Source organism: Metopolophium dirhodum, chromosome 3 (genome assembly GCF_019925205.1).
Source record: "Metopolophium dirhodum isolate CAU chromosome 3, ASM1992520v1, whole genome shotgun sequence".
In the NCBI taxonomy this organism is placed as follows: Eukaryota; Metazoa; Arthropoda; class Insecta; order Hemiptera; family Aphididae; genus Metopolophium; species Metopolophium dirhodum.
The window spans coordinates 23906357-23917998 of record NC_083562.1 but is presented as its reverse complement, the minus strand read 5'-3'; the positions used below and the strand labels follow the sequence as shown (position 1 = coordinate 23917998).

Below are 11642 nucleotides of genomic sequence, written 5' to 3'. Positions count from 1 at the left end.
TTACTTTACAAATCGCAAGTGAATATTATACTTCAGTTTTGTGAATATATGTTTAACAATAAATTTAATAGGCAATTTAAAGTACCAATCTATATTTAGGTAGTATATTGAATTTAATATTTAAACATAGAATGTACCAAGTGAAGAAAACAGTTGTTCAGGTTATCAGTTTTGGCCTTGATATTGAACAGGCGTGGCACTACTTGCCACTGATACCTATTTAATAACAGCACAATTTACAAATGATAACACATCAATAATTTAAAAAAAATGTATTTCCTTTAAAACATTACAATTATAAATAAGTTATAAAACAAAAGTAGCATTTACAAATCTATTGATATAAATATCTATAAATATATAAGATGTATCGAGAGATTTTTTTTATCAATTAACGCTCATCATTTTAAAAGCCATTTTAACTTTTTATTACATTTTAAATTTAGAAATAATAAGTGTTCATGAACGCTACGTATTAGTTTAGTGTACCAATAAAAAGAAATCACCCTTTATACATCATATAATATTATATAATATAAGATATTCGTTGGACATATTATGCAGTGAAAGAAACTTTTACGTTCCCTGGTCGATTCAAATCTATTAACCAATGAGAACGATCCTTTGATTCGAAAAATTTAAGATGATTCTTGTATACGGCAAACCAAACAAATCCAATAACCAGACAAATTATTACCTCAACATAGTAGCCATCCACAACTGCTTCACAATGACCATCGTTTATATTGCATATCTACACAAATTAAAAACAATAGTTTGTTGTAATTAAATATGTACAATATTTGTAAACACACAACTTATTTAGGGTTTAAATTAAATTGTAATCAGTATATAACTTAATAATAACTAAGCCTTACATTTTCTAAATCTGGTGTAGAACAACTATTTTGGACGTCATTTGAACATGAACTAAACGTTAACAAGTCGACCATTTTAAGAAACGACGTATTTGGTATTACCCATCCAATGCTGCGAACGGTGTTCAGCAATGTCATGTACATGCCTCCGAATCGAATGTCACTAATCCGTGAGAAAAATGCTACCATGCAAGTTACCATGATTTGGGCCATTATCTAAATTAAAATAAAATTCAATGACTCTAGTAAAGGTACTTTTCCCTGTAGCTTCTAACGTCACTTCTAGTCAGGACATAAGTCGGCGTCTGACGCGGCTGTGCTTTTCCACTATTTGAAGCTGCAGGGAAACCATTTAACCATGTACGTATCATATAATATTTTTGAAGATAAATTAATACATTAATGAAAGATTTTTATCAACATTTTCAATTCTTTCAATTAATAATTATTTAGACAGTTTCATTGCCTAATACTTATTTAAATTGATTAAATAAAAATTCGTTGAATAGGCAGTGAAACAAACATTTTAATAGGTACCTGTCTAGAATTTGATAAGTTTAAACTGTAACTGTTCATATTAAAATATAATATTATGCTGAAGTTTTTCCTGTTTAACTATTTTAATGTTTGTGTGAGAAACGAACATGCATAGAAGCATAGTTGCATAGAAGTCAAACGACACGCGCGACAGCAAACCACCACTTCGCGACGACATCGATGAAATTTTTGTTTTTTTATTTATCCATACACTTGTTGTACAACAAGTGTAAATGATATAATAATCATGTTTGGCTTAGCACCCAAAATGTTGGTGCTCACAAGACCATAATTTAGTTTGCTAGACGACCACATACAATGTTTATTGTATTTTGTATAAGCCTCGTAAAAATGTTATTCTCTTTGAAATATCTCTATTCTCGATAAATTATTAAATATATAAAATAAAATACTCTTTAATTAAATGAAAAAAAATATTTCAAAACCCAGGGCAAATACTATGGATAAGAATACGGGACAGTTCGATTAAAAAACCGCGACACATTTTGTCCCCCGAAAACGTATGGGTTGCCTACCTTCAAACATATCATAGGTCCTTATCATTGGTAACGCCGAAGTATTTCTCATATAGGCAACCACTATGATTTTGTTGGGATTCTATATCGCAAGCATTTTACATTGACTGTCCCGTATTAATATAATAATATCTATAGTATTTGCCCAGGGTGTCAGTTTAAAAGAAAGTTGTCAACGTACCCTGTTTACTGCGAATACAAATCCAATAAGTAAATAATAATACGTCGGCACAACGTTATTATCTTGAATTATACGCGGAGTGAAATAAATTAGGAGAGCAAAAATAATACTCCACAGCAATCTGAAACATATTAATTTCTCATGAAAATCTTATACTGTACTTCTGGGTTACTTTGAAATTGTTAATAATGTACATAATATTAATATAGATGACATCAAAATGTGTGAACAGAAAAAATTAACTTAATGAGTATACAAATACAAAGTAATATAATAATAACGAATAACGACCGAAAAATGTATCATAACTCATAAGTAAAAATTAAAAACTATATTATTTTAGAAGAGCTTTTAAAATTTAAACATGTGCGTTTTCTATACCTGGCTGGCATCAGTTTTAGATATAAACTTATCGGTTTCGGGCCAGTAGTGTATTTGGTTACGAAAATTGGTAGACACATTTTTAGAATAAACATGGATGTAGTTATTATCATAATATCATCTTTTGATACACCAGCGTCGATAAGCTTCAAATTTGTGACGGATTCTGATGTAGACAATCCAATCTAAAACATTTTATAAAACAACGATGTGAAGTTATACAAGTTAAAATTATTAGTAAGACTAGTTATAAAATGTATAGTAATGAAATTAATGTCATTCATAATTTATTATTATCGAATTAAAATTACTTTATAAAATAGATAATAAAATTATATAAAATGGATATATCTATCTATTGTTGTATAATTCTTCTGTTGTTTTTAACAGTAAATGGACATTTTCTCTCCGGACATTTCCCCCCCCCCCCCCCAACACAATATATTTTTGATGTGGACATTTTCCCCATTTTTTTTTTAAGTTTATTATTGACTAATAATATTGAATTTAATAATACAATATTATTTATTATTTAATATGAAATTATTTTTTTTAAATAAAATATAAAATATAAAAAAATTTTTTTTATTTTCATAAATATTATAAATGTATATTGTATATATTATGTTTGATTCACTCAACTACTTAAAACAATAAAAATTTTTAAAAAAATAAGTATAAAATAAAATATAACTAATAATTAATAAATATGGCCAAAAAATCGGACATAAAATGATACATTTTGTAAAAAATATTTGATGACTGATTCTTTAATTATTTCTAAACACATATTTTTTAGGCTTTGTTCATATTTATTATTTTTTTGTTAATATGTACCAGTTTGGATATTTAACAATTTAATAATTTCTTTTGAATTTGATTCAAGTATTTCAGTTGATCAAAAATATACATCTACAATTTATTATATTTATGAAAATATTAGACAATAGGCAAACAATAATTTCATATTAAATAATAAAATAATATTATTAAATAGTAAACTTTAAAAAAAATGGAGGGAAAATGTCCGCATCAAAAATATATCGAGGGCAAAATGTCATACTAGACCGAAACAGTCGGAAGGGGGGGGGGGGAATGTCCGTGATTTGTTTTTACCATTGAAAAACAATACAAAATAAAATATTTAAATATCTATGTAAATCAATCAATTTAAAAATAACTAATAAATATTGATACACGTCAATTGTAATAATATTATGTGTAGTAAGTTACATATGATTTGGGTTTGAAGTATCGTACAATTTCCAGTATTCCACTAGGAAACTGTATAAACATATTAATTACCATAGACGTCAGAATAGCCATTAACAATAATTTCATATGTTTGATTTTAAAAATATCCCATAACAACTCATAACTCTGAATAATATTGATCTTGAGAGGGTCGTCGTCTTCTTCTAATTCTTTGTTTCTTTCTTTTTTAAATATGACTAAAAATGTGACAAACAAAAACACAATGCCCCAAAATAATAAAAAACCTGTGAAACAAAAATATAATTAAACTATAGAGAATATTTTAACTTAGAATGTACTTAGATTAGTGATATTTTAGTATTTAAGATTGATGAATGAATGCACTGAAAAAATGATTGAATCGAACCATTTACAGATATTAAATTGGTTTAACAATGATTGATGATCTTAAGTTTTGTTCTGCCTGTCATCGTTTGAGGCCGGAAAAAATGACCTTAAACTTTGTGAGTAATTTCTGGTAGTAAAGAAGGTCTTGTTTTACTTTGGGTGGTCAAACGTAAAAATACTTATGTGTAAATTATTGGACAAAACAAAAAATTACTGAAAAATATAAATGTTGACAAAAAACCAGTTTTTTTTAGATTCTGATTGATTTTACAATGATGTGTGTTTTTTTTTATTTTTATTTTTTTTTTTGTGTTTTTCATCACCTTTTAGGACAGTAAAAGTACTTGGATTTTCTTCAACAGTATCTTTTCTGAAATAAAAGTGAATCTAGTTGGTACTTTGGGGGGTCAAAAGTAAAATTTTTCCAGTAGTTATCTAAAGCGTCCTTAAAAACAAAAGAAAAATTAAGGAAAAACAGGCATTTTTACGCAAAATCTGTTTTCGAAAAATTCGAAAAATATTAAAAATCCTTAGTCACAGTTTTTATTTATAACCATTTAAAGTTCAAATCTTAACAAAATACGGAAAAATCACGAAAAATTAGTAAATTACTTTGAGTTAAGAACTCATAAAAATTTTTTTTTTTAAATCTAAGATTTGAAAATGTAATACAAGATTATCCATATGTTTGTCCACCCTTATCAAAAAAAAAATCAAATTGAATTTTTATGAGCGTTTGAAATTTATATTTTTACAACATTTGATATTCACTCGATTTTTCATGTAACGATTTTCTTATTTTGTTATAATTAAAAAACGTATGACTGTAGATACATGGAAATTTCACTGAATGTTTATATTAGCATTGTCTATACATGATAACATTTTGTAAATAATTTGACTCTTTTTGAGCTGTTTACGGACATTGTCAGTTTTAAATTTTTTTAGTTTTTTTTTCTATAAATATCAATAAAATTTTATTTGTAGGGTAAAAAAGCGTGAAAATTTAATGCAAGGCTCCTGATATATTGTTACAATAGCAGTTGTAACATATTAAAAATACATATGCACAATTTTTTTTTATAAGCATTAAAGTTCAAATGTTGACAAAATTTATCAAATTTAAAATTTAATAATTATTTTGTAGTTAAAAATTTATAAAATGTTCAACTTTTATACATAAGGATTGAAAATTTAAAACAAGGCTCCACGTAAATAGGTTTTATATAAATTACTTTATTCACAATAATATCATCAAATATACTTGGTAATATCATAGGCTGACTGACCGTTTTCGCTCAGAATCGTTTTTCTTATAAAATGATATTATATCATTGAATTAAAATTTGACATCATCCATTACAGTGACCCACTTGTAACCTACTGTACAGCAGAGCGACATCCACTTACCCACCTTTTTTTATGTATTTCAGAAATAAAAATTGAAACTGAATTTTTGGGAATTAGCTGAAATGAGTATATTTCTTAAATTATTTACTAATCGTATAATTTCAACAATTTTTATCATACGTTTAACTATGTTTAAGAAAAGCATCTTTATTTTTTTTTGTCAGGTATTCCTGTTACACTTTGTATATATTATATTAGCGACTTCAAACCAAAATAAAATTTTCAAAATATTTTGGAACTTTAAGTGCTATTTATGGAAATTCTAAATTTCAAGCCATTTATATCACGATCCTATCACACCGTCCTACGGCATACGCAGTATTATATTGTATTGAAATATGCTGCAATATTAAAATAATTCATAATATTATATTATATGTTTTTGCGAAAAATATTTCAACTACCTACCAAATAGAAAAATAAATTACTAATACTAAAATAAATAAAATATAAAATTGTTTTCCTTAATAAAGTTATACTTACAGCCTACATTCTGTATCATAAATAGGCAGAGTATTCGCTGTGAATTGTTTTTCATTTGTAATTATTTATCATTGAATTCAAATTTAACACATCCATTACAGATAACACCCAAAACTTAAAATATGTCCCCTGGTTATTTTTAATAGATACTACTTTTTTAATAATTTAAAGATACAGTCCTGTTTCTGTAAATAACTATATAAGTTAAATGTTGAATTATTTTCTCTATTGTTATATAATTGCAAGAATGCCCCTTCTAAAAAAATCTATTGTGAAATGTGTCTTATGATTGAAATATTATGAGCGATTGAAATAATATTCAATAAAGTTACATTATTTTCAGCATTATTATAAAAATATTATACACACAACACACATGTTATATACCTGCAATGTCTATTTAATTATATAGATGAAATATTTTCACTAAGATCATTAAAATATTTAACAATACTTTTTACCCACTTTTGATGCTTAATATTCCTCCGTCATGTGGGGTGAATCGTAAGTATTTGTTACAGAAGTACTCAGAAGAAAGAAGAACCGGACAAACGGAACCAATATACAATCCGAATGCTATACCTGTGCTATTACACGTGGATGAATAACTCACATTATTTCTGTAAGAAATTTTAAAGACATGGCATTATGGTATAATATACTATTATAGTATTGCATAAAATCGAAATATTAAAATTACTTAGCCTTACTCACTTTTTCAACAAACTCAATGCCCAACTGTCAACTACTATGTCCTGAGTAGCAGCCAAAAAATTAATGAGGAACAATACGCACACGATCATGTTGAGATTTAGTTTTCCTGACTCAGGTAACCAGTCATCGATGTTATTGCCGAAAAAAAGAAAGAGTACCCCTGTTCAGTATTAACATAATATATATGTTATTTTAACAATTAATGACAATATTTGAGTGTAGTAAAATATTACTTAGTAATAAAAAATGTATACGTAAAATACTACTTAATGTATAACTATATATACGTGTATACCTATAGCATTACTTCAAATATAGTTGTACCATTCCAAATTAAGTCCGATTGACAGTTACTGATTTCATTAACATTCATTTTGCCAGACTCCTCAGCCCCTCCCCCCTCCCCACAATAAGACTTAAAGAAAAAGAACGTTTGGTGGGAGAATATTTGACCAATAAGAGCGTCACTCTTTCTTTTGCTCGTAATTTTTAAGGGCAGAACGAGTAGTTCTACTGTTATATTGTATAGAAAAATTGTCTGTCTCACGTAAAAACGTACACTATTATATATTTAAACTTTAGAAAAACACCAAACAGAAAATATGGTTTTTTGGTGTAGAAGGCTCAGGGACCATGACCACATTCCCACGCTGTTCTTTTTAATCTGAATCGTACTGTTTTTATTAAAAAATGATAAAAAGACAAATTAAAATATTAAACTAAATGTTTTAGGTATAATATAAATTAATTACCCATATTTCATATATTATGTATATATCATGTGTTTGATATAATATTAACTGTACTGTTTCCCACTGTGGGCGTAAATTGTTTAAATCATTATTTAAATAAATAAATAAAAAATAATTTCCTTAAGAGAACGTTACCCATGCATTTGTTGTCTCCGTCTTACAAACGTACGACATTTCAAATTATCGTTTACTATAGTTTCAATAGTATGCTGTTAGTTTTGATATTAGAGTAAATTTACCTATTATCAAACTTATAGGTAAGAACATTGTCTGTGTTTAAGCGTTAGTTTTTATTAGATATTTTAATTTTCAAGCGATATATATGGGCGTGTGAAATATTACAAATTAAAAATGCTCATATATCGCTAGAAAGTTAAAATATTAAAAAATCACCGATGCTTTAGCACAGATAATTTTCTTACCTAAAAGCTTGATAATAGGTCAATTCACTTTATTGTCAATACTAACAGCACACTATTGAAGCTAGTAGACGCAAAATTTGCAATGTCGTACGTTTGTAAGACGGAGACATTAAACGCATGGGTAGTTGTCCTTTTAAGAGGTGCGTCCTCCTGGCACCCGTAAATTGTCAAACCCCCCCCCCCCCTAACAAATCTCATTTTTTTGTACCCGATTTGTACCCATTTGAACCCTCCATAAAAAAATTTGTACCCCTCTCCCTTTTACGCAAAATCAAATCTCCCGTCCGGGTGCTGTAACGACGTCGTCCTGGCACTCGGAACCACCAGAAGTCAACCGATCGATTTCGGACCTATCTCATTTTTTTGTACCCGATTTGTACCCATTTGAACCCTCCATAAAAAAATTTGTACCCCTCTCTTTTTCACAAAATTAAATCCTCTGTCAGAGTGCTGTGAAACTGTCGTACTGGCACACAGCGTTTTTTTGTATGCGCAGTGCTTGGTGTTTTTAAAAATCTTTGTTTTTTCGGTTTACCTAAATGTACCTACTTACTCTTCGATGGTAGTAGGTAATTACATTATATTATCTACAGAGGTAGGATAACATTCGACGGGACCAAAAATATTGACCGTCCTACAGAGGTGACCGTTAACGGAAGTTTTACTGTATATTGTTATTTGACAAAATCACTTTTTGTAACCTATGTAAACGGTTGTCGATTAGTAGTTGAAATAATGCTTTTTATTTGCAACTTCAGTATCTTGTTCGATGGGGATGTGAATTTAGTCGGTACTTTTGGGAGGTCAAAGTTTAAAAACATCAATAGTTTTCATAAGCGCCCGGAAAACATAATACAATTTAAGGAAAAACGGGAATTTTTACGCAAAACGGTTTTTGACAAAATATCGTAGATATCTACATGAAATTTTCACTGAATATTGATATTAGCATTGTCTATAAATGATAAAATTTAGTAAATAATTTGACTCTTTTTGAGCTGTTTACGGACATTGTCAGTTTTCAATTTTTTTAGTTTTTTTTTTTCTATAAATATCAATAAAATTGTATTTGTAGGGTAAAAAAGCGTGAACATTTAATGTAAGGCTCCTGATATATTGTTACAATAGCAGTTGAAAAATATTAAAAATACATAATATGCACAATTTTTTTTTATAAGCATTAAGTTATAAGTTTGGCAATATTTATTAAAATAACAAAGATTTGTAAATTATTTTGTAGTTAAAAATGTATAAAATGTTCAACTTTTATACCTAAGGATTGAAAATTTAAAACAAGATTCCACATAAATAGGTTATATATAAATTACTTTATTCACGTTAATATTATCAAATATACTTAGTAATATCTTAGGCTGACTGACCGTTTTCGCTCAGAATCGTTTTTCTTATACAATGATTTTTTATCATTGAATTCAAATTTAACACCATCCATTACAGTGGCCCACTTGTAACCTACTGTACAGCAGAGCGATATCCACTTACCCACTTTTTTTTAAAGATTATTTTAATATATTTGCTTTTGATGGATGGATGTATACATCATAATTCATAATAATTATTAAGCTGTAATAGTATTTATATTATATGAAATGGAACAATACATTTTTTACTCCGTCCACTTGCGCACCCCCCCTCCCCCTCCAATTCGAGCATTGTTTAAAATATATCAATTACATACCGATTAAAAATTGAATAGGAATGTACCATGATTTTCGTCGTCCTATCCACTGAAAATGTAATGCGTCTACGACTGGTGCCCATAAGAGTTTAAAGCTAAAAGGCCATAGTACAAAACTTAATATAGCCTAGAACATAAAATAATAAACATACATGTCAATTAACTACTTATATATTATGAAAAAATTATCAAAACCTTCCTACCAAAGCTAAATTATTGCAATTGTCATTGTATACTTATATAATAAAATATTTATATTTTATTCATTACAACATGATTTCTATAAGATAATGAAAGTAATTTCAACTAATTATAATCGTCATAATTAAACCTAACCTAACCCAATCATCATTTTAATCCAACAAATATTTATAAAATATTTAATAGTATTACGAAAATTATAATTTTAGTAGCTTATTCGTTTGAATTTCATACCAACATTTGTTATCAAAAATAAAATTTAACATGTAATAATATTATAATATTTTATGTTTATTTTTTTAAAAAAATGTTTGGTTTTTCTAGACTAAAAATGGATTAAGTACAGGCCTATATGCTAAAAATATAGACAAAATCCGTAAAACCAATTAGGATATAATATAAGGTACTCGTGAAATCTTAGAAAATACTTATAAAACTATTTTGCGCAAACAAGAACTTTTTTTTTTAGCACGATGCCTATATAGTTTAAGGTATAGACTTTATCTCTATATTTTTTTATTCCTACTATAATATATACATATGATTTTAAAAAAATCGCTAAACATATGAATTGAAATATGTACTTACTTGATCGTTATATGTTACAAATTTCGTATTTTGAAGTATAATGGGAAAAGCGTAGGACAAACCTGTAGTAGTACCTTGCAAAGTGTAAAGTAATATCAAAAAGTAGAAGTTTAACCAATCTCCTTTCAAATTTGGTCGATCTGAAGAAGAATCCTTTGGTATTTCTGACTTTTCTTCGTTTTTTGTATTTTTCATCATAATATTTAGTTACAGTGTGTCGATGTCAGATAGATTGATGTCACAGCAGAATATAGTTATTAAAACACGATGTTAGTGTACACACTTTGATTAAATATTAAATCTACCGACGCATGCTCTTGGCCACACAGAATTAATTTTATCATGGTTTTCTGACCTATTACATATATAATCTGTCCAACACAAAATGATTTTTTTGAAATTGATTTGTTTGGTATAATGATTACTTTTAAACCACTTATTTGCTAATTAAAAATATTTTAATGACAGAATCAATTACAGATACATTTAATACAATTATCGGTCCTTGGAAGTTGATTGGAAGTTGAATAAAATAACCAAGTCAATATCAAATTATAAACACACCGTAATATAATTAACTTTTCATGAGATATTTTAACTTAAATGTTTTAAATATATTTATGTTTATATTATAGATAGATCAGCCACAACGACCTACTTTACCCAATTCCTGCATTTTCTGGTTCTGAGCGAAGCGATGAATGTATTGATTTTACAAAGATGTGTTTTTATTTTTTTATTTTTATTTTTTTTTATTTTTGTGTCTGTCATCACCTTTTAGGACAGTATAAGTGCTTGGATTTTCTTCAATAGTGACTTTTCTGATAGGAAAGTGAATCTAGTTGGTACTTTGGGGGGTCAAAAGTAAAAAGTTGTTTTCACAAGCGACGTGATAAACAAAAGAAAAATTAAGGAAAAACGGGAATTTTTACGCAAAATCTGTTTTCGAGAAAATCGATTTTGGTTTTTGGTGTAACTCCAAAACAAATGACCGTAGGGACATGAAATTTTGACTGATTGTTTATATTAGCATTTTTTACCAATCTAGTTGGTACTTTGGGGGGTCGAAAATAAAAAGTTGTTTGTATTAATTAATTAGCTATGAATAAATTTGTACACCTAAATTTATTAGGAGAGTATACATTTTTTCATAAAGCGCCAGCATACGTACAGATTTCCTGGGCCGAATTTATATCCCAATCCTTCCCTGATTTTCACCATATGAGTATTATTTATTTATTTTAAGATTTTAGACAAA

General features: G+C 27.7%; 1 protein-coding gene across 1 annotated transcript; it reads right to left on the bottom strand.

Annotated features, from left to right (window-relative positions):
* Positions 1–257: 257 nt before the first annotated feature.
* On the bottom strand, positions 258–10697 carry LOC132940937 (acetyl-coenzyme A transporter 1-like). The gene is made up of 9 exons (XM_061008746.1): positions 10385–10697; positions 9596–9722; positions 6723–6882; positions 6474–6628; positions 3819–4012; positions 2514–2698; positions 2133–2253; positions 879–1094; positions 258–754 (listed from the first exon to the last, which is right to left on the bottom strand). Exons 1-9 carry the CDS (start codon positions 10580–10582, stop codon positions 557–559), a joined length of 1554 nt encoding a protein of 517 aa, XP_060864729.1. The 5' UTR covers positions 10583–10697; the 3' UTR covers positions 258–556.
* Positions 10698–11642: the final 945 nt, after the last annotated feature.